At 39.8% G+C, this 24393-nt stretch overlaps 1 protein-coding gene across 4 annotated transcripts in view; it reads left to right on the top strand.

Annotated features, from left to right (window-relative positions):
- ryr3 (ryanodine receptor 3) overlaps nucleotides 1–24393 on the top strand; it is an 87121-nt gene that overhangs the window by 8409 nt on the left and 54319 nt on the right. For 2 of the 4 annotated variants that reach the window (XM_084431614.1, XM_084431613.1), the window contains exons 2-15: nucleotides 5397–5516; nucleotides 6853–6951; nucleotides 11647–11667; nucleotides 13839–13913; nucleotides 14255–14333; nucleotides 14969–15081; nucleotides 18563–18662; nucleotides 18775–18868; nucleotides 19134–19208; nucleotides 20054–20210; nucleotides 20648–20812; nucleotides 22815–22936; nucleotides 23108–23288; nucleotides 23368–23503. In XM_084431614.1, the coding sequence (XP_084287740.1) occupies nucleotides 5397–5516; nucleotides 6853–6951; nucleotides 11647–11667; nucleotides 13839–13913; nucleotides 14255–14333; nucleotides 14969–15081; nucleotides 18563–18662; nucleotides 18775–18868; nucleotides 19134–19208; nucleotides 20054–20210; nucleotides 20648–20812; nucleotides 22815–22936; nucleotides 23108–23288; nucleotides 23368–23503 (1537 nt within the window). The remainder of the gene's footprint in view (nucleotides 1–5396; nucleotides 5517–6852; nucleotides 6952–11646; nucleotides 11668–13838; nucleotides 13914–14254; nucleotides 14334–14968; nucleotides 15082–18562; nucleotides 18663–18774; nucleotides 18869–19133; nucleotides 19209–20053; nucleotides 20211–20647; nucleotides 20813–22814; nucleotides 22937–23107; nucleotides 23289–23367; nucleotides 23504–24393) is intronic. The other 2 variants (XM_084431615.1, XM_084431616.1) reach the window with 1 other exon arrangement.

The following is a 24393-nucleotide window of genomic DNA, read 5'->3' as shown; positions in this document are numbered from 1 at the left end:
ATTGAGAGTGTTTAGACTTTTTGAGGATAAAAAAAAAGGAGTGAATGGATTTTTTTCATTGTATGGTGGTTGTGTCCACACATTGCAAAGACAGATTTATATGCAAACACCATATAAAAGTGAATTTTGCATCCGATGACCCCTTTAATAAATCCTTATCGTGAGCAAAATAAGCAAGCTGACATTCAGTGCAATCTATATATTTTATATTCTATATATATATATATATATATATATATATATATATATATATATATATATATATATATATATCTCTATATTGGTAGTGTAGTACATAAGTTGTGATTTGACAATTTATCATGAATTAAAAATTAAAAAAAATTTAAAAACACAATTGGCTATTGCCATCTCCTGAAGGTGTGTCTGTGAACAGTAGCTGGCAATAAATTTGAGTTAAGGAATAATACTTCAGCTGATTAAACCAATCTCAAATTGTTATGCTGACAATATATTAAAATGCATTCAATTAGAAGACTTTGAAGAAAAATGCATTTTTACTTAGAGTTTGAACCCCATTGTACATACAATGATTTATGATGTGTTCGAGACACAGAAACCTCATCTCAAGTGGTGTTCGCTACAGATCCGAATGATGATCCCGACAAATCCCCCTCTCTGGACCTAATGGGTGGAGCTTGACCTAGTCCAGCTCCACCTCTGTGGATCTTATGGGTGGAGTTATGTTTAGCGACCCGTTACACCCAGCGAGGGGGAGCTAGATGTCAAGCTCCACCCATTGGCTCTGCAGTGAACAGCCTTTCCATCTTTCAGATAACTGAACAATTCTACAGTGTTCAAGACTTTGGCTGACTGAGCATGTGCGTACATTTCAAAATAGCATTGTGGGAGGGGCAACGCTGTGTATTCACCTTTTCTCAAGTTCATGTCAGTCGCAGGGCCGGGTGAGTTGTGAGTATTTATTTGGCACCAGAGCACATCAGGACCTCTCAAGTTACAGCCCCTGAAGTCTTCAGGCCACACACCCACACCTGTTCATGTCCTTAAAGACACACACTGAGTATGGTGGAGGAGGGGGGTGGAGAGATCTGTATATCTCTGCTGCACCTGTGTTTAAACTCACAAGCATGAATAGGGTTGGTCAGTAAGGTGCACATTGGCTTGGCAGATGGTCCAGGAAGTCAGGCATATGGAATATGGATGCATAACAGAGAGTTTGGAGAGTTCTGGTACTTGCCCTTGTGATTTAGAGCAGACGCACCCCACCCCCCAGCATCCTTAAACACGCAACACCCCTATAGATAGACTGTGACTCTGCCCCTTAGCTGTTTTGCAGATGGCTTTGCGGCTTTCCCCTGGATCACTTTGCTGCAGATTCACCAGATTCCTTGGCAGGGGATCTAGGTGAGACTTAAGAAAGGGAAGATCTCCTCTTTTAGATAAAGACCACTCGACTGCATTAGGTAGATAACGCTGTATTGTAAATGCATACATACATCTGTATAGGTACACCATCTGTCTTATACTAATGCTGTTAATCAGAATGAGCTTTTATTGCCAAAACTCCAAAATAAAATATGTATAAAATAAAGTAAATAGAATATATATAGAAATACCCAAAGCACAGATAAACGTAACATATATACATAAATCTTCAATAGACGTGCAAAGGGAAAAGTAGTGCACAGAATTTGTGATAATATGCATGCATGTACAGTTTAAAAAATATTTGGATTTTGCATATTGCGTATGAGATGTGTTGCACGGTATTATTGCACATGATATTATGCAGAGTGGTAAAGGAATAGAAAATGTTCTTACAATCCTTTATGACATTATTCCCTCTGTGGAACGCAAAAGAATATATTTTGAAGAATGTTTCAACTGTTTTTCTCTAGACAATGAAAGTTAGTGGGATCCAAAACAACACTGGACCTCATTGACTTTTATTTTATAAAAAAAAATTTGTTTTTGAAGCATAACAACAACAAAAGGGCTTATCAATTGGACTCAAACAGGAATCAGTACACTACTTTTCAAAAGACTGGGGTTGGTAGGATCAAGTCAGCAGCCTTGATTGATCGATAAAGTATTGCATTGTTTAAAGACAAGACTGATCATTTAATTTGCCAGTAGAAAAGCAAACACTGAAAATATACTTTTCAGATTATAATGAGGAGCAAAATTGGATTAGAACGATTTGGAAATTGCTGGCAATTTGTTTGTCAATCCTGTAGGCTTCAGTTCAGGTCCAGTACACACATTTCAGCTCCATTTAGAAAGTGTACTCAGTCCAAACAAATTTGCTTATAAGTCAATGTGCCCCATACCTCAGACACCTGCTCTGTGGCCTGCTCTCCATTACAGTGAAATCACAAAATAACATGTACCCCCAGTTATGATATGCATTAGCAATCATTGTAATATGCTGTTTTGGTGCTCAAGAAACATTTCTTATTATTACCAATGTTGAAAACAGTTGTGCTGCTTAATATTTTTGTGGAAACTGCGATACATACTTTTTTTTCTTTGATAAATATTGTTTAATTTGATTTTTTAAACAAAAACATTTTGTAACATTAAAAATGTCTCTTCTGTCACATTGAAAAATCGAATGCATGCTTGCTGAATAAAAGTATTAATTTCTTTTTTTTTTAAATGGGGTATGGTGGGTAATGTTATATTAGGCTTATTTGTTTACATCAAATGTTGGTTTGGCATCTGGATTATTTTACTAGGCGCTCCCACTGCTTTACTGTCAGAGTTTTAGCATAGCTTAGACAGCGGCGTTTGACAGCCCAATATAATTAGCATAACTCAAGCCCAAATATACACTGGTTATTATCTGTCTATTCAGAATTCTGGAAATTCCTGCTAGCTCTCATCATATTAACACATCCTGAACCTGATGAATTAAATAATAAAAATGAACTTCTATGCCGTGATTGTGTTAAAGAATTGTTACTGCTCTGATGGTGTTCATCAGAACCATGGCAACCATCGGCTAGGATTAATGTGATACGTGAGCTGGCACACAAGAAAAGCACCGGCTTGGACTTGGAAACAAATGAGACAGAAATCAATATATTCATCCTGAGAGAGAATGAGGATGTACAGAGATTCATTGTGGATTCTAATGACATAAGTGTCTCCACTCTTCTTCCTTCCCTTCAGTGACAACTTTGAGATAATTTAGCTTTTGTTACATCAATCAAATTTATTTAAATACAGTATTTACTTATTTATGACTTGACATGATATGTCTTTTTAATACATTTATTTTTCAGGAACTTGAGAAGGTCTTTATAAATGTTTAAAAAATTTTTTTTTTATAATTCATATATTTGGCTATTGATAACTATTTTAGCTAACAATATTGCTGCTAATTGATCATTGTGTAAGTAAAGTGTGCAATTTTTTTAATGTTTTTTTTTTTTACTTTCCCATTTTAATATGGAATTAACTATAAGTAAGTGATTCCTAGTCATTCCTCATAAAGTGTAAAATGTAATGGTTATGTTTGGTTTTATTGGTTTTCCCTGTCTTCCTGCCCATCTGTGTTCCTAGTTAGTATCATTGGTTGTTAATTAGCTCTACATCTATTCTGTTTTACTTTGATTTCTCCGTAAAAAGGATTTTTTAGACCTGGTGAACTTTCCAGACCGCTCTCCGTGCGTGTTTTTCAGGACTAGCCTGAATGAACGCACAAAGGCACGCCTGCCTGGTGATGGTCCTTGGGGAAATTTCAGCACATTTGTGGATTGGATGCTGGTGAACAATGGTTCAGTGTTCACCATCTGCCCTGCTGTGAAGGACATCACCAGCCCCACTCTGGACCCAGAGCCCTGCCAGCCACCTTCTAAACCCTGCATGGAGCATACACCAAGTCTCCTGCATCCCACCTAGCCTTCCTCTCCCACCTCATCTGCCTATAACAGCCAGTTCCTCGGCCCCGCCTCTGCTGTTTCCATTCAGTCCCTCGGCTCCTCCTCTGACTCCACTCTGCCTCGGGTCTTCCAGATTTCCAGCTCTGCCTTGTCAAGAGGATCTGCTGGCTTTGCCTCCAGCTGCCGAGCCCGTCACTCCACCTCGGCTTGTCAACCAGTCGGCTCCACCTTGGCTACTCCCTCCCTCGGCTCCACCTGGGACCATCGTCCTTACAGATCCACCGGGCCCCCTCATCCCTCCGGCTCCACCTTGGTCAGACATTGTTCTGCCTGTGCCACGGACTTCCCGGCCTTCAGCTGCGCTTTGTCCCTCCACCTCTTTGGCTCCATCAGGCCTTGGTCACCTTGGTCCTCAGTCCCATCGGCTTCGCCTCAGTCCTCTGGCACTCTGACTCCACCTTGGACGCTCGTCTTTGCAGCTCTGCCTCAATCTCCTGATCCATGATCCCTGACCTCTCCGATCACCTGGTCTCATTGGCTCTTCAGCTCCACATAGGTGTCCACCTCTATCGGCTCCGTCGCCGTCTGTCGTCCCCCTGGTTAAACCCGAGTCTCCATCATGGCACCTCCCTCTTTCGACTCCACCGTGGGCCTTAGCCCTGGCTGTGGTCTGGGTCTCCGCCTGGTTCCTCCTGCTCCTGGCTCCTGGCTCCTTCTGCTCATAGTTCCCCTCACCTTCAGCGCCTCCCTGGTTTCTCCTGACGGCAATTTCTGTTCACTGTCCTTCACCAGCCCCACTTCCGCCTCCAGAGCCCCCACCCTTCCTCCTCTGTTGGACTTTTTTTCTTTGTTTAAAGTTTAAAAGGGGTTATGTTCGGTTTTATTGTCTTTGTGTTAATTTTCCCTGTCTTCCTACCCGTCTGTTCCTAGTTAGTCTCCTTGGTTGTTAATTAGCTCTAATCACTAATCACTGGTTAATTACTCCGTCGGTGTATTTAATCTCTGTGTCTGGTTTCAGATCTTCCTTCTTTCAAACGTCTCTCCAGCACTGGAAAGCTTTTCCAATATTAATGGGGGTCTTAGCTCTTGCCCTTCTTCTTCCAATTATATTCATCTGACCATTTCCTCTTTGGTAGTATGTCACCCATCTCTCTTTTTACAGTCTTTCTGCAAATGACCCGCTTGCTCACTCTCTCTCCTCCCCCATCATGAGTGGATATTGCTGAATGTTTACAAGAGTGTTTTGGTGCTCTGTGGATCGATCTGATCCACCGTTTGTTCCCCTATTTACGCAGCCAGGACTATGTACAAAAACAATATTATTTTTCAGCACACACACAGAACAGACATCTAGCAAATATTCGCAAAATTGTTTGTTTAGGTGTTGATTTAAATTTTCAACAGCGTTTCTCAGAAATCGCTTTCTGCACTTTTATGTTGTGTCAAGCTCTTGGGACTACTTTGAGTGAAAGTATTTTGAGCGTTTTTGCTTTTAAACATCAATTTAATTTAATGTTTTTGTTCTGGCAGGAAGATGAGGTGGTGCTGCAGTGTGTCGCCGCCATTCAGAAGGAGAATCGCAAATTCTGTCTTTCAGCAGAGGGACTCGGCAACCGCCTGTGTTATCTAGAGCCCACATCAGAGGCGAAGGTAATGCCTCTTCATGTGTTCTGAGGAACTAATCACTGCTTCAGTATGCCTGAACCTCTCAACACAAACCACAATGCAGATCGATGCAAAGCAATTTATGAAAAAAAAAAGGTTTAATGGTTAGACAATGGTTTAATGTTTTTTTAGTTTAATGGTTAGATAACTACAATGTATGAGTGCATAATGTTAGAATTACACAATCTGATTTGCTTTAGGTATGTCCATTAAGAAATACTTTGAATAATGTTCCTCTTTATGTGGAAAGAAAATGTCTTGGTTAAAAATATATGTTGAGTAAAGTAGGGACACTTAAATATGTTTGAAGATATTTGCCTTTGATATGTTGTCCTCTAGCAATACATCAAATTAATGGGAAGAGATTCATGTAGTTGAAAACCATGGCAACAGCAATTGATCCTAGTGCTCTGCACCATATTTTCTATGCATCAGGAGGCAAGGCAGTAGAAGATCTGTGGGCATCTATGGTTATGTGCTGTGTCTGCTGGGCATGACCTTGTTCATACATTGAAAAAATGAAGGTGGATGATAATGATCTTTCCATTATCATATAAAGTATTGGTCTTCTTCATGCATATCAATAAATTAATTATTATGGGTTACCAGTTATGAAACGGATAACCCTCAGTGACAGTGAGACATCTGCTGCAATTGCCTGAGTGACAAAGAGGATAACTGTCAGCCTTTACCATCATGCTTTACAATCACCCTGGTCTCTCACATATATGTTTAAGACCATAAATTAAGGTCATTCATTTTTATTATCAAGTGTGTGCAATTTAAATAAATAAATAAATAAATAAACATATATTTTTATGGCTACAGATGACTTTCCTCATAGGCATCTGTCACTCTGCTCTGCACATTCTCCCTACTCACATATCATATTAAGACCCTAGAGTTCATAGGTCACCATAATTCATGGCTTAATTTCTCCATGCAGAGTGTTTAAGGGTTTATAAAGTATACATTCAGTAAGACTGTACACGATTCAGACTGTAGTTATCAGAAGGTGACATAATGTTCACTTTCTCAGGATAGCTGAACTAGACAGTCAAGGAGCTTTAAATAGCAGCCTGATAAACAGATGCAGGGTGGGATAGACTTCTCTAGACCAAGGGTGGAGTTCACCACTTGCCCATGTAAATCCTCGCTGGCCTCTCAAGCTAATCTTAATGAACACATATCGAAAACAAAACGTCTATTTAGGCCTAATGAAAGACTTTAATCTGTAAACATAGCCACTCTACCAGTTATATGACTTCATCCATAATCAAAAGTAAGCAAAAACACCCACACTATCTTTCTCTCTCCACAGTATTTTCCTCCTGACCTATGCATCTGTAACTTTGTGCTGGAGCAGTCGCTCTCAGTGCGGGCCCTACAGGAGATGCTCGCCGGGCAGAACGGTGAAGGAGTAAGTAAACAAATCACAGTGATTACAGGGTTACTATACTGAATATACAGTATCTCAACCTTTATAGTAAGAATCCTTTAAAACCCTTTGAGTACTTTTGAGTACATTTACCATGTCAATCGGAAAGTATAATGGTGCTGAAAATGCATCCTGAAGTTAAATAAAAGTATAATTTGTGAGGCTCCATTAACATTGATGAGCAAATGCTAAATTTAGTGACGGTAGAACCACTAATTATGTTTCTACATCAATACACTGCATTTTGATATAGACAATAACTCATGTGTTTTAAAAGCAACAGCAAAGAAAGTCATATTCATGGAAAGTTATAGTAGCTGGAAAATTATATACACCACCAATCAAAAGTCTGGGGTCAGTAAGATTTTCTTTTTAAAGTGATTAATATTTTAGTTTTTGATTAAAGATTATGAGAGCAAATTAATAAAAAAAATAATGATGTGCATGAATAAATTCATGTAACATTTTGTAAAAAAAAAGATTTGATTTCATGCTGGCTTTTAGCAGCACAAAAATATGTTCAACATTGATAATAATAAGAAATGTTTCTTAAGCACCAAATCAGGATATCAGAATGATTTCAGAAAGATCATGTGACAGTGAAGACTGGAGTAATGATGCTGAAAATTCAGCTTTGACATCACAGGAATAAATTACATTTTAAAATATATTAACATAGAAAACGTCTCTGTTACATATGTAACCCTCATTCCCTGAAGGAGGGAACGGAGACGTAGTCGGACGTATCTTACTGATTGGGATCACCCTTGGGGAGCCTGTCATCTTAGAGTATTGAAAAAACGAGCCAATGCACATTGGCGTGCGAGATTTGCATCTCGTGCTCTGCCTCGCAGCGTGGGTATAAGTACGGAAGCGGATGCATGCACCACTTGTTTTTCGCTGAGGAGCCAAGCGGAGCCCGGGATCAGCGGTGATCCAGTAGTGGTGGGACTACGTCTCCGTTCCCTCCTTCAGGGAACGAGGGTTACATACATAACCGAGACGTTCCCTTTCAGTTCGGTCACATTCAACGTAGTCGGACGTACCGTACTGATTGGCATCCCAATTAAAACGCCACCTAGTGCTGCCACCTTCCAGTGCCTAGCGGAAGCCTCCTGAACACCCCGCATTTATTGAGGCGGCGATGGGACAGGGCTTAGGCAGGGAAGTCCATTGATGTTCCACATGACCCACTCAGACAGACTTGGATAACACTGGGAAAGCGTGCCCTTTCCGTGCAAAGGGAGACGCTGCGGAAGCCACATCCTGCCCGTAGGGAGGTATCATGTGGAGGTTACACATATGAACTGGGCGTTTCCGGGAAGTACAACATATGGAATGTCACTGAGGTGGCTCTGGCCTAAGCAGGGGGGAGACAGCACTTGTCAGAGACGGCAGAGGGAGCTCTGCCAAGGGAAAGACACGGGCTCGCCGCAGGGAGCCATACCATGGAAGAATACACATATGGGATCGCCGTAGGGATCACAACATATGGGACCCAGTCTAGCACAGGTTCCACCAATGCATACGAGTGTTAGGCCTGGCATCGGACGCTCCGCCACATCTGTTGCCGAGGGGTGTGGAGGAACTCAACAGGGTTTGGCTAATGAGGAACTTTACTGGAGCAAGAATGGGATTCAGGAGGATTCAGTCTCCTCGCTCCCCTCAGGAACCTGATGATCAGCTCGTGCTTCCCAATGGATCTCCCGTCAACTGCATCGTGATGTGTGGCAATAGAGGCAATATACACTTTGAGGGTAGAGGGGGACAGCCGATGCTCCAACCCATCTTTCAGAAAGGAAAGCACAGTACCGATCGAACATCTTCGGGGGTCTTCTCGGTGAGAAGAACACCACTCAACGAACAGGTTCCACTTCAGAGCGTAAGCATGTCTCAGAGAGGGTGCTCTCGCAGAAGTGATGGTCTCTATGACAGCTTGTGGTAGATCACCTAGAACCTCCGCATCCCATCCATGGACCAGACATGGACCAGGTCTGGATGCGGGTGCCATATGGTGCCCCGTCCCTGAGAGAGAAGGTCCTCCCTCAAAGGAATGGGCCAGGGAGGGGCTGTTGAGAGGAGCACCAGTTCGGGAAACCAGATCCGGTTGAGCCAATAAGGGGCAACTAGCAAGACCTGCTCCTCTTCCTCCCTGACTTTGCACAGTGTCTGTGTGAGAAGGCTCACTGGGGGAAACGCATACTTGCGGAGGCCCCGGGGCCAGCTGTGTGCCAGTGCATCTGTGCCGAGGGCCAGTGCATCTGTGACGTAGAACAACTGGCAACTGGCAAAACGAAGGGTCTGACCACCGGCTGAGGGTTTGGCGGCAGGCCGGGGTGATTGTCGCACGGAGCGTGCCGCTCTGCCACGCCCATCTCGGGACTCGGCCGTGAAGCAATCCGTGCGGCGTTACTGCGGCTGTGGATGCCATTTGCCCCAGCAGCCTCTGAAAAAGTTTCAGTGGGACCACTGTTCTGCTCTTGACTGTATTCAAGCAGTTCAGCACCGACCGGAAACGATCCTCTGTGAGGTGTGCCGTCTGGTGGACCGAGCTCCTGGACCACTAAAGTGCCAGACCGACTGCGCGAACCGCAACCTTCGTGCCCCGGAGGGCGAGGTCGGTTGCGGTGCGGACTTGACTACCCTCGTGCATGTCCATGAGTGCTCTGGCCTGGTGGACCTGCAGCAACGCCATGGCATGCAGGGAGGAAGCTGCTTGCCCACAGGCTTTATAAGCCTTGCCCATGAGAACGGACAAGAACTTACAGGCCTTAGAGGGGAGACGAGGATCACCCTTCCAAGAGGTAGTGGTCGCCGGACACAGTTGCATCGTGACAGACCTCTCCACTGGAGGGATAGCCTCGTAACCCTTCGCCGTTCCTCCATCAAGGGTAATGAGGGGGGAGGAGGAACTAAGGCGGTTTCTGGCAGAAAAAGGTGCCGTCCACGACCTAGTAACCTCCTCATGCACTTCGGGAAAGAAAGGCGGGACACGGTGGAGAGTTCCACGCGAGCCCGACCATCTTGGCCGCCTGTTTCAGCATAGCTGACATTTCTGGATCCGGCTTGGGCAACGCTACTCTCCCAGAAGGAGGTAGCGCAGAGGAGATAGAGCGGGACATGGGAATGGGGACTCCACCTTCACGGATGAAGGTGAGTCTCGATCTCAGCATCGAGATAGTCATGTTCCCGCAATGAGAACATGAACCATCCACAAAAGCTCCTTCAGTGTGCTGTAAGCCCAAACACTTGATGCATCTATTGTGACCGTCAGCTGGGGAGAGGGAACGACCGCTTCCAGAAACGCACGGGTGGAATGGCATCTTGAAAAAGACATAGACACACCCGTGTTGCTCTTTCAGGAAATAGCGCTCTCACACAGGGGAATGACCGCAGCAACACTGACAGGAGATGGTGCAGCCTGTACCAGTGAAGCACTCACTTTCTTCGCCCTCTAACCAACCGTCAGAACAAACAAACAAAAAGAATGCTGTTAAAACAGCAGTTGAGAGCTCAGAAGGTTCACGATCACCGCTGCACACGTGCTGTAAACACACCAGCACTGGGAGAGACTTCCAGAAGAAGCACCAACACACTCGCTCGTTGAAAACACTCCAACACTCTTCATCGACATCAACATCTGATCGGCTCCGAAGCGAAAGACAAGTGGTGCGTGCATCCGCTTCTGTATTTACACCCGCGCTGTGGGGCGGAGCGTGAGATGCAAATCTTGCACGCCAATGTGCATTGGCTCGTTTTTTCAATACTTGAAGATGACAGGCTCCCTAAGCATGATTCCAATCAGTACGGTACGACCGACTACGTCTGAAAGGGAACAGTTATTTTTAATTGTACTATTATTTCATAATATTGCTGTTTTGACTAGTTTTTTTTAACAAATAAATGCAGTCTGAGCATAAGAGTCTTCTTTCAGAAACATGAAAAAAATCTTACCGACCCCAAACTTTAGTTTTTATTGCCAAAACTATCCCATTAGTTGTAGTTCTTCTGTGTGACATATAGGGTAAGTAATCATGAGTGATGACATTGATATTGTGAAGTACTGACCACAGATATATCACAACTACAATTCACAATGGCAGGTTTGGTTAGGAGAGTTTTATGAATTTTATGCATTAGAAATGACTTTTTATTTTCAATATGATAGTAAAGCAAATCCATTATCCCTTAATCATTTAAACACCTACTTACTAACAAATGCAGGTGAGGTATGTAGTGTCATAAATGGATAAAATACTGCCTAGTGTCGTACCTCACCTTCTGCTTTTCATAGACTAATTACATCGCTCCACATGTCTAGTCTGCTTTCAGTAGAAGGTGAAATTAAATGTTTTTTTTCTCTCTCTTTTTATATATTTATTTATTTACAAAATCTTCACAAAAATACATTGTATTTAAGTTATTTACAGTGTTTTGCTTATGGATTGCCTCATCATTTGGCAACATTCAGTTTATCATATCCATGTATCCAACCAATATCAATACTTGAGTTTTATTTCTTTAAAAAAACTTTAAAGAAAAAAAACAGTAGCAAGAGTATAATTAATTACATTTTTTTTTTTTTGCTGAGACATAATGAACTGAATGTGCTGAAGTGGCGAGGGTTTTCCAACTGCCTTCTTTAATCATATCTGTATCTTTGTTCATCATTGCAAGAATCCTGATCATGAGCGATGGGTATGTTCACAATTTGTTGACCAACGAGTATGCATGAATGTTAATCTAAATTATGCAACACATTTTTTAACTTACATAATTACACCTACTGCTCCTTTTGAGCATCCCAACCACTTCACGTGTAATTAACTGATTTTTAAGTGTGATTTAACTCAGACATAACCCTACTAATACAGTTCACAATGCTAACCCCATGTCAGAGAATCAAGGTCTCTCTCCTTTATCTCAGACTCGTCTCCCCCTTTTCATTTTCATGTTATAATTGAGAGTGTGAAAATGTTCCTGTAGCACAAAGAATATAAATGAACTTGTCAAACCTAGTAGCTAGTGGCCAAGAATTATGCAAATCCCAAAATAAAATCTACTGGCTAAGCATGTTCTGCACAGGGCCATTTGAATGCTTTATTCGCCCTCCCTTCAGCACAAAATGGCATGCCCAATATTTTATTTCATGTTTATTTATTTTTTTACTGCAGCATTTTGAAATGAGATTGTCACTGCATATATTTTATTAGCTCAGTGCTGCTGTCTATCTGTTGTGCTATCATTAATGTCTACGAGAGAGTGAGTTCTGTTGGAGAACCATTGTGCAGCAGAGTTTCTATATACAACTTCGCTATAAAGATTCCTATCGTGTCATTTATGTAATGAATTCAGTGTCTGATACACACCTGTCATGAGGAAACAATGCCTTTTTTTGTGTTGATTATTTGTAGTTTGAGATGTGAACTGTTTCTTCTTGCATTTGGGCTCTAACACTGTCAAATTTCAGGAGTACCAATGACGAGGAAATGGTCTGGAATGCTGATTCCAGAAAGAATGTGTCTTGATACATGGAATATTCCATGATTTTTCATTCTTTTTATTTATTTTTTGGTTTCTTCTTTGTAGGCATTGCTTCTTTTTCAGCCCCAAAATAGGATATTGTGCTACTACTTTATAATACTCTACTGTTCAAAGTTTAAAGTCAGTAAGATTTTTTTTTTTGAAAGAAATGAATCAGCAAGGATGCATTAAACTGATTAAAAGACATTAAAGACCTCTAAAAATATATATATTTAAATGAAATACTGTTCTATTGATCATTCTATTAATCAAACAATTCCACAAAAATATTAAGCAGCACAACTATTAGCAACATTGATAATAATAAGAAATGTTTCTTGAGCACCAAATCAGGATATTAGAATGATTTCCGAAGGATCATGTGACACTGAAGACTGGAGTAATGATGCTAAAAATTCAGCTTTGCCATCACAGGAATACATTTTAATATTTATTTTAAAATGTATTAAAATAGAAAACAGTTATTTTAAATGGTAATAATATGTATTATTGCTGTATTGTGATCAAATAAATGCAGCCTTGGTGAGCATAAAAGTTTTCTTTCAAAAACATCATAAAATCCCACCGACCCAAAAACTTTTGAATGGTAGTGTATATTCATTTAACATTTATGCATCAAGATGGCTTCTTGACCTTTTTATCAACAGTCCAGAGATCTTGCCATTTTTAATAAGCTGACAGTGAACACAGTAGTCGGATTTACCAGGAAAAAAGCAACCGTTTGGAAGTTGCAGTTTCTGCTTAAATGTGGCGCTAAACTGTACGATATCTCAGAGACATACAGCAACGTACTGTTGTGTATCATCTGATATTTCAGTTAGACAGCAGGCATACAGCAACAGCTGGGAGTAGGGAACACAAGTTTCAGCTTTCCTCTTTGTCAAAGTCATTCGTTTTTGGACTGCCCAGTGAGGGGGTCACACAGTCAGATTAAAAATATGATTGTCAAACGTGGCAGACTAAAACATGAGTTTTACCTGAGGTTCTACATTATATTTATATTTAACTAAGAGAAACATCTTTTCCCCCAATGCACTCAGAGGCTTATAAGACGGGTAAGTATATTTATTCCTCTATTTCTTGTGGGCCGTTTTTATTTTTTCATTCTAGTTTTTTTCCACACCCTCCTCACATTTCCTCATCTACGGTACAACGACGAAATTTTGTTCTCGTTCAAACAGCTGAACGAGAAATTTCCATTTAACATCCGTCCAGCATGTTCTTCCCGGTGTTTTCTGTTTCAGTGACTCCTAACTTTACCATTCTGTCCATGTCTCTGAACCTTTGACTTGAGTGTGCTTACAGCATTTTACTCTCTTCTGTAGGCAGCACAAGGAGGTGGACATCGGACACTGCTCTACGGTCACGCTATCCTCTTTAGGCATTCCTTCAGTGGAATGGTGAGAATGCACCACACAAATTGAAGCCAGTGGGGAGAAGGATTAGGCAGCCTGTCACAGCTTACAGCTCACACACATCAACTTCATGATCAATGACTCCCAACAGTAGATTGGGGGGAGATGGGGATAAGTGAAAAATGCTTTAACACCACGAATGACAGGACGGCTTATGTTTAAATGGGATAATTATGTGTTTATATTGTTGATAAACATTAACTATAAAGCTTGAAGCTTATTGAACTGGTCCTTCTGGAGGCATTTACCAATATTGCATTGCTACAGTGTATGGGAACCTTATCTGTCATGATTTATTAGTTGAATTTACACTTGTTTTCCCACAGTATCTGACATGTCTGAAGACTTCCAGGTCTCTAACAGACAAACTGTCTTTTGATGTTGGCCTAGAAGAGGATTCAATTGGTAATAACATCAGTGTTATTATAGTATTATTTATATACTATTTATATTTTCAATTAGTTTTTGTTTGTATTTTTACATTTGTCATTTCAAATTTGTTTACTTCATTTTTATTTCAGGTTCAGTTTAAGTAATTTTAGTACCCTAACTTAAACTTATTTTGTTTCATTTAGCTGCCAAAGTTTTTTAATCTTCAAACTTTAAGCTTATGTTTTGTTTCATCTACTGTTTATTTTATTTAATTTTTTATTAATGGTGTGCTTCAATGGACTCAAAAATTAAATGAAAATCACAATTTATTTATTTATTTTTCATCCCTTTCAGGCCTCTTTCTTTGACATTTGAACTGTAGGTAACAGATGCAGTGCTAGGACTACTTCCCAAGCTTTGAAAAGAGATCCAAAATTAAACTTAGATATCTTACTATTTTTGTGTGTTGTGCCACCCAAAATAGAGAAACATGAATATCCGTATCAACATCTAAGTTTGCAAACACCCAAAAGATCTTATAGGCAATCTCAGTTCATCATGGTCAAAATTGATTGAATCATTGAGAGCTGTGGGACATTGATGAGCTGTTTCTCTATTTACAGTACATCTGGTTAATGTCCTTTAACTGATGATTTGTTCAATCAAAGGGGAAGCTTGTTGGTGGACAATTCACCCGGCATCCAAGCAGAGGTCAGAGGGTGAGAAAGTGCGTATTGGGGATGACCTCATCTTGGTCAGTGTGTCTTCTGAGAGGTTCCTGGTGAGTACCTGCTTTGTTTGAGGTTAAAAGAGCAATGTAGCTCTTTACATACAACACCAAGTCATGGTGACCATGTCTTTCAAGCCCCATTAAAACACAATATAAAATAGTAGCTTTGTGTCAGCAACAGACTTGACAATTCTTTATCTCATAATTAATTAAAGAGGCCATATTATGCCATTTTACAAAGTCTTGATGTTGTTTTTTGGGGTCTACTAAAATAGGTTTTCATGCTTGAATGTTCAAAAGACTCATTATTTTTTACATATTTTACATTGTTGCAGCACCTCTCTTCCCAGTCTGTCAGTAAAGCTCTGTTTAGAATTACGAAGCCCCTCCTTCCGAAAAGCACAATGTGCTCTGATTGGTCGGCTGTACCAGTGTGTTGTGATTGGTCAACCTCTTCAAGCGTGTTTTGGAAATGTCACGTCCCTTACCATAACTGCGTTTTTTCCGGTGTTCAACTCAACCAAGCCTTGCCCCGTTTATTCTGCTTGTGCCTTGGGCAGGAATTATTTAAATGAGAAATATTGTGACATGTCCATTCCCGGAAGAAACCTCAAGACTACAATCAAGGCGTTTCAGGGAGTTCAGAAACAGTGCTTACCTACTGATATAGATTATAATCCCTATACTTTGTGCTTTGTAACTTTACAGACCCTTTTCATGCTCAAAGGGCAACATTACACACTAAAGAAATTTAAAAATGTAAAAAAGCATAATAGGCCCTCTTTAAAAAATGGTGTGTTCATTTTTAACGTTACAAAAAAAAAATTGTCCTTACGAAATTGCCAGTGTATGAACAATTTTGAGTGATCTATTCTATTGAGGGTTGGTTGATTATGATTTCACTTTTTTAACTTTAGCTAGTGTGTAATGTTGCTGTTATGCTGTGAGCATAAACAACATCTGCAAAGTTACGAAGCTCAAAGTTCAAAGCAAAGGAAGATATTTGCTTTTAAAGAAATAGTTTTTTAAGGACTACAACAAACGGCTGTTAGGGACTACACAACATTCCTCTTGGGTTAGTGACATCACCAACCCTAAAATTTACATAAACCCCTCCCCTGGGAACGCGATTTATAGATTATCATGATAGAATATGCTAATAAATGACTTGAAGATAACTACACATAAGCTACCTGAATTCATCAACTAACCGTTCAGAAATGTCCTGTTGCATTCTACATGTTGTCACTTCTTCTTGAGTCACTCCATCATTGTCTGACTCCGGTTTGAACATAAACATTGACATTTTCAGTGCATGTCTATGTGAGGTAAAAGGACACAAGTTGTTGTAGCTCCGCCCTCTGTGTCGGGAGCAGCAGCTCATTTGCATTTAAAGGGACAGACTCAAAAACGGTGCGTTTTTGCTCACCCTCAAAAAGTGAAAATTTTAAGCTAAAGTATTATATTATTATATAATATATATAATAATATATATATTATTTAAGCTAAGTATTTTGAGCTAAAACTTCTCATACACACTCTGGGGACATCAAAGACTTATTTTACATCTTGTGAAAAGGGCATTATACCACCCCTTTAATGGACTCAGGCACCCAGAGTCAATGTTTAAAATTTCCCAGATAAACTTTTAACTTTAAGCAATGCAATAATGTAGTACATAGACTGATCTGTAGTAAAAAAGGAAGAAAAAAAAGTTCTCATTATAATTTCATTTGTGTCTGGTAAGATGACAGTTAATATACCTCTTTCATGCAGAGGGAGCCCATCAGTTTTAATCAAGTAAGTTGTCATGGTGACGTGCTCAGCCTGCCAACAGAGCACTGATGCACTGAGTTCCCCTAGATGTACTGGAGGAGAATGGATGCACTGAGAGAGAGAAAGAGGTTTTACCCCAGTTTGTCCTGTTTCAGGCTTTAAAATTATTTTGGAGGGCGTGAAAACTAAAAACCAAAAAGAATGTCAAAATTAGTGATCTTACGAAATACACTATCATTTACAAGTGGGCATAAGTCTGGGTTTGGTAAGATTTTTAAAATGTTTTTGAAGGAAGTCTCTTATGCTCACCAAGGCTTCATTTATTTGATCAGAAATACAGTAAAACAGTAATATTGTGAAATATTATTTCAATTAAAATTCTTTTCTATTTTAAATTATTTTAATAGTTTTTAAAATGTAATTTATTTGTGGTGTTTTATCCTAAAATCATGAACTGGTAGCCAGCGTAGGGGATATATGATCGCTCTTTCTTGTGTTTGCCAACAACCTTGCTGGCACATTTTTTTACCCGCTGAAGACGTGACAGCGAGGACTGACTTACACCCAGGTACAAAGCATTGCTGTAATAAAGACGTGAAGAAATAAAAGGATGGATTACTTTCTCCAGATCACTGAAAGTTAAGTTTAGCAATATTTTGCAGTTGAAAACTGAATTGATTTGTTTGTCAAGCTTTAACTCTGTGTCAAAAATAAATCCCATATTCTTGACATAAGTATGCAGATTGGATGATAGAGGACCTAGACTCGTTGCTATATTATTTGCATTGCTACTAGGCCCAAATATAATAATTTTTGTCTTTTTCTCATTTAACTGGAAAAAGTTATTATTCATCCTGCATTTTACATAGAGATTTAGACATTCAGAAAGTGATTTCATGGATGTATCATCTACAGACTTCATAGGCAAATACATCTGGGTGTCATCAGCATAAAAAATACATGAAATACTATATCATGTAATGAAAATAACACTGGTCCCAAAATGAAACCTTAAGGGACCCCAAGGTAGGAGAAGCTATAGATGATGAGAACTTTCCAATTTTAACAGAAAAGGTTCTATTTTGAAGATAAGAGGCAAACTAACTTAGGGAAGTTCCTTGGATGCCCACATGCTGCCTTAGATGTTCAATAAGGATAGAATGGTCGTTCGTGTCAAATGCTGTGCTAAGATCCAGCAAAACAACACTGCTACCAGAGTCAGTTTTCAATAAAATGTCATTATGTACTCTAAGAAGAGGTGATTCTGTGCTATGACCTGATCTAAAACCAGATTAAAATGTATCAAAAACATAATTTTCTTGTTAAAAATGAAGTTTAAACAAGTATACATATTACCTCTGAAAGTCATTATTATAATTCAGGCACTGCTCCCATTTTTGATCAGGTCAGTTGCATTGTTTTTGTTCCAGCTATGAATGAACTAAAACAGCCTCTAAGTCCCTTGGAAGGGGTTGGGGAGCTGCTCATGCAGAGAGCTCATGTTCTGGGAAAGGCAATCCTGTTTGTATTTTTCTTGACAGTAATCTTTTAAAAACAGATTTGTAACTCAGATGCTGACAACACAGACAGGCTGGCAGCATCAAGGCCACATGGCAGTATCTCTTTTCCTGTTCCCATCTCTTTCTCTCTGTCTCCCTTGCTCTCACTTCCTTTCTCTTTTTTTCCGATTCTGCAAGCACAAACATGCACGCCTGGTTAGTTTAGTAAAACACTTGTCTCTTTCTCTCTTCTGCAGCACCTCTCTATCTCCAATGGAAGTATTCAAGTGGATGCTTCTTTCATGCAAACACTGTGGAATGTTCAGCCTACCTGCTCCAGAAGCAACGTGGCAGTGGGTGAGTTAAGTTAATGCTGTGTGCTTTCAAAAATTGAATTTTGTCTAGCTTTACTAGTTGTTAAAGCACAGCTGATGTTAGGAATTGTCTTTCTGTTCCCTTGTCTCTGTAGGATTTCTTCTGGGTGGGCAAGTGATGCGCTTGTTCCATGGGCACGACGAGAGTCTCACTATACCAGGATCCGAACAAAGTGAAGCACAACAGAGGTATCTATCTATCTATCTATCTATCTATCTATCTATCTATCTATCTATCTATCTATCTATCTATCTATCTATCTATCTATCTATCTATCTATCTATCTATCTATCTATCTATCTATCTATCTATCTATCTATTGTTCTGTCTGTCTGTTTATCTATCATTGTCTATCTAAAAAAACATATAGACAATTTCAGAAATTGGCAAAATAGAAAATATCCATCCATCGATCTGAGAAAAGATGTCTACTACTCTCTTTATTTCCTATAGAGTGGTGAACTATGAGACTGGTAAAGGAGGGTCCAAGGCCAGGTCTTTATGGAGATTGGAGCCTCTTCGGATAAGGTCAAATCAAATACACACTTTCTTACCCGCTTGTGTACACACACACACACACACACACACACACACACGATTTGTGAGGACATTCCATAGGCGTAATGGTTTTTATACTGGACAAACTGTATATTCTATCCCCTTACACTGCCCCTATCCCTAAACCTACCCATCACAGGAAACATTCTGCATTTTTGCATTTTTAATAAAACACTGCTTAGTATGTTTTTAAAGCCATTTGAAATATGAGGACTCAGGAAATGTCCTCATAAATCACGTTCAAGTTGTAATACCAGTGTAATATCCATGTCATTATACAAATTTGTGTCCTCACAAATCACATAAACAAGAACACACACACACACACACACACACACACACACACACACACACACACACACACACACACACACACACACACACACACACACACACACACACACACACACACACACACACACACACACACACAGTCTGGTTCACTACCTTTGTGGGGACTGACTGGTCTATCCTTGTGTCTATCCTTTACTATCCTTGTAAAGGACATTTGGTCCCCACAATGTAATATAAACCTGTACATACACACACACACAAATCCTTTGGGTTGAAACTGCTGTAAATTTTTTATGCCCCAGACTGGTTTCTCCTCCTCTGTCTTTTCCAATTATGCCCAAAAGGGTAGTTCAAAGTCAGGTCAGTGAGCAGTGTATGTAATCCATGACTTAGAAAATCGAAAGATTTCCTAATCTTCTGCCAAGTCCTATGGATTGATTAAGCATTAAAATTGTTAGCGACTCATATTTGAAGATGAAAAGATGCATACTCACAGAGTAGTCTTTTTTCTTGAATTATAGCTGGAGTGGGAGCCACATCAGATGGGGTCAACCCTTCCGCCTGCGCCATCTCTCCACCGGTCACTACCTGGGCCAGACAGAGGACCATGGCCTGATACTGATAGACAGAGAGAAGTCTGACACCACTGCAACTGCCTTCTGTTTCCGGGCAAGCAAGGTTTGAACCATATATTTTAACCCTGATTTTAGCTTTCAATTTTTGTTTGTGCTTATCAACTTTATGCCACAAATGTAGTCAACTGAGCCAGTAACATTCCTTATATTTAATAGAAAATGAAATAAATGAGACGAATCATTGACTTTCAGAGCTAGACAGCTTCTGCTATTGGACAAACTGACTTTATTAGATTGTAGCCCTGCTAGTCAGTGCCCAGACTGTGTAATTGCTACATCTGTTTCCCAATTACTAATCCTCAATGCATTATTACTGTATATTGACATTGCATTAGCCTTGCTCTGCTGTAACAAGCAGAGAGGTCATAAAACAAGCTGCTCTAGTTTCTATTTTATCTCAATAAAGCTTACACATGACCACATGACATTGAGTTGGCACAGTAATGGCAGGACTTTTGCAATTTGTCTTTCTCTTCACAGGAAAAGATTGACTCTGGCCCAAAGCGTGATATTGATGGTATGGGGGTTGCAGAGATCAAATATGGTGATTCGTTCTGCTTCATCATGCATGTGTCCACGGGCCTGTGGCTGTCCTACCAAGCGCCTGATGCAAAATCTTCTCGCCTGGGACCACTGAAGAGAAGGGTGAGAGATAGTGTCCTTGTGCTTTTTTGTCCTAAGAGGCTGAAACGATCACCTAGCTCCCTCTCCAGGTCACACGTACATGATTACAACGACTTTGAATGACACACACACACATCTTTCATGACATCATGTGCTGTAAGTAATGATCCCATTAAAGATTATGGGGCTCACAGGATGGTCTAATGTTGGCTCAAGCTTAACCGCAGTGGCTTCTGTGAAGAGTGTAGGATATACGAGGCCGTGGTTTAAATGTGATAATGAGGTAGGCATGGTGACAGTGTGTTTTTGGGGAAGTGGTCGGGATTACACGTTCACATGGACTGCACATCTTTCCAGCCTTATGGTATGCAGCTTAACTCTGGGCTAAAGGCCAGAAAAAGCATGCCACCTTTATGCACAGTCCAGGCAGCCAAAGTCGTAACTTTGGTGACACTTGATTTGATTTTCACTTCGAAAATAATAAACCAATATTGATTTTTTAGCTTATGAAGTGTGCTGGACGGACTCTGACTTTCCTGTGAGGAGGAGGTGCCAAGTTGAATAGATTTCATAGCCCATAGATTTGTAATGGCCATTGAAATTACTACAGTAAGTGGCCTGAATCTAAGCACTAATGTTGACATTAAAAAGTGACTTCATGAGCATCCTGTCCAAATGCTAGATTAGAAAAGTACTGATAAATACAGTATGACCACAGACTCTGACACCGTGTCCTAACCTGACGCGATGCGATAAGATTTCAGCGACAAATAATTTGACTGTCCACACCAGATGCGACGCAACTATGGGACGCGATGTAGTCTATCAAAATCTTTCAAATTCAGCCAATCTGAAGAGCGCGTTGACGGGCTCTCTCGGCAAGCTCCCAGCACTCTAATTGAAATGGTTAAGTACATAATCAAATTCATGAATATTAACACTATTAAAAATACATACTGAGTTACTGAAACAATCGTTGTCATAGAATACACTTGTCTGTTAACAACGAGTTGACAGTTTGAACGTTCTAGGTCACTTTTATTTATTTTGAAGATCTGAGGTGAATTGTTGCTTTCAGTACGGCTATAAAAGACACACAAAATGATATTCAAACTCACACAGACGCTTTTAACATTAAATAAAGCACATAAACAGTAGCCTACCTGAGATTATCATACTTTCTGTTCTCCGCGACGTCGCAGAAATAGGAACCGTTTCTAAAAACTCTGAGGCCACATTTAAAACCTGGGACTCAGAATTAAATTTAAACCTGAAAATGAACAAAATTGCAGCTTAAAATAAATTAGCAATATTTCAGATTCTGCACTATTTCTTGGTACAGATGATCAGATGTTCATTAGTAAGCAAAAATTACAGATGCTAATACACTCTGAAATTTCAGAAAATTCTAATTGTTATACTGATAATATAATTTGTGATGAAAATGAAAAAAAAAGAAAAGAAATTTTGTCATCATTTACTTTCCCACATGTCGTTACAAACCTTTAGAACCTTTCCAAAAGAGACCCAGTTGAGATCAGAGAACAAACCTCATTGGTTCTTGTGGAAGCTCAAACGTGCTGTGTAACACACAAGAATGAACCTCATTGGTTCTCACACGTCAAGCACGTTTACCACAACTGATGTGTGAAAGCCTAAATTCAATCTGTTTGTCATATAAAGCGATTATGTCGCTTCAGAAAATACAGACTAAATATCTCAATTCATATGGATCAGTTTTATGATCTGTTTATGAACTATTTGAAGCATCAAATTAGTAGTTATGTAGACTGTAAATGGAAGGACAGAGATCTCCTTTAGATTTCATGATTAAAATATCTTAATTTGTGTTCCGAAGATGAACATCTTGAGGGAACATGAGGGTGAGTAAATTATGACAGAATTTTCATTTTTGGGTGAACTAACCCTTTAAATAAAAAAAATGCGAAACTTTTGAACCTTGTATATCTGAACTGGTTCGTCAGCTGTTTTACTTTTCAGTCAATGCTAATGATGTGTACAGGCTGTCCTGTCTCTTGAGGGCCATATGGATGACGGGCTGACTCTGCAGCTCTGCCAGCACGAGGAGTCCAGGGCGGCTCGCATCATTCGTAATACCACCCACCTCTTCACTCAGTTCATCAGGTACAAGACTCTAACTCACAGAGCTCAAATGCTCAAATAGTACAATAGAAAAGTCCTACCTCTCATAACTGAGTGCCATGTACCATGAGACTAGTTATTAAATTCCTAATGTTTTAATATTAAAATATAAAAAAATATGAAATAATAATAATTTTATTATCCTGGTCTTAGGGGTCTGGATGGTTTGAATGGAGAAAAGGCTACAGAGGTGACTCTGCCTGTGTGTGAAGTGCTGCAGACCCTCAACGACCTCATTGTGTACTTCCAACAGCCAGACTCTGAGCTCGAACATGAGGAGAAACAGAGGCAGCTTCGATCTCTCATCAAGCGCCAAGATCTCTTCAAAGAGGAGGTTGAATACAACTCACACACGCCTTATTAGATTCAGGATCATACTATGTACAGGCTGACACTTATTCTGATTATTTTAGGGAATGCTAACCTTGGTCTCAAACTGCATCGACCGGCTAAACGTATACAACAGTGCCGCTGAGTTTGAGGAGCTAGCTGGCGAGGAGGCCGGAGAGGCATGGAAGGACATTCTCAACCTCCTCTATGAGCTTCTGGGTAAGAATTCAATCACATTCCCAAAGCCTTCAGCTGTTCACTGAAGGTGATGATGGAGAGACATGACAGTTATTAGAGGCAGTTAAATAGCAATTCTATTCTCTTTTATCACCTTGTTGTTGACTCTCAGCCTGATTTATGGAGGGCAAACATACAGTTAGAGAAGAAGGACCTTGTTCAAGATATTAAAAGTTGAGATCGAAGCAAAATTGCTTCAGAATCTATTAAGACCATTTTATTTCTGCTTCTTTTTCAATATTTTTGTAGATCCTGAAGCATTTTAATAAAAGTGTGCTGCAGGGATTATATATTTTTGTAGGCCAACCCAAAAGTTTTCCCCTTGACAAAAAAACTCAGTAGGTTTTTTTCCATTGACTTTTGGATTATTGCAGAAATGAAGCTCTATGGTCAACATAAGTTGAATTTGATCATCTTCACAAATGAACACAAATGAAGTTTTTTATTTTAAAGTGTTTTTATTTTAGGTAAAAAGCTAAAATAAGGCTATAATAAAATAAGTCACCACCAGTGTTGGGGAAAATTACTTTTAGAAGTAATGCATTACAACATTGCAAGTTTTGGTCATCAAGATAATCTTCACAAATTAACAAAACTTTCATGATTTTTTTTGTTGTTGGGGAAAGTAATGCATTACCCCCTTAAAAAAGTAACTAATTATGTTACTAATTATGGAAAGCAGTGTGTTACATTACTTCTGCATTACTTTTTCTCACCTTAGCTGGCTTTGGCTCTTTCTGTCTTTTTCAGACCAATATAGCATTATGCTGAGCGTGCTATATTATTCTGCTTTTTAATTACAAGTTCTATTTTTTATAAGTGTAAAGGCATTTTAGCTGCATTACTTAATTGAAAATACAACTCAGATATTT

The sequence above is a fragment of the Rutilus rutilus genome (genome assembly GCF_951802725.1).
Source record: "Rutilus rutilus genome assembly, chromosome: 15".
NCBI lineage: Eukaryota > Metazoa > Chordata > Actinopteri > Cypriniformes > Leuciscidae > Rutilus > Rutilus rutilus.
Note: the sequence above shows the minus strand (reverse complement) of the source record. Positions and strands in the feature narration are given on the sequence as shown.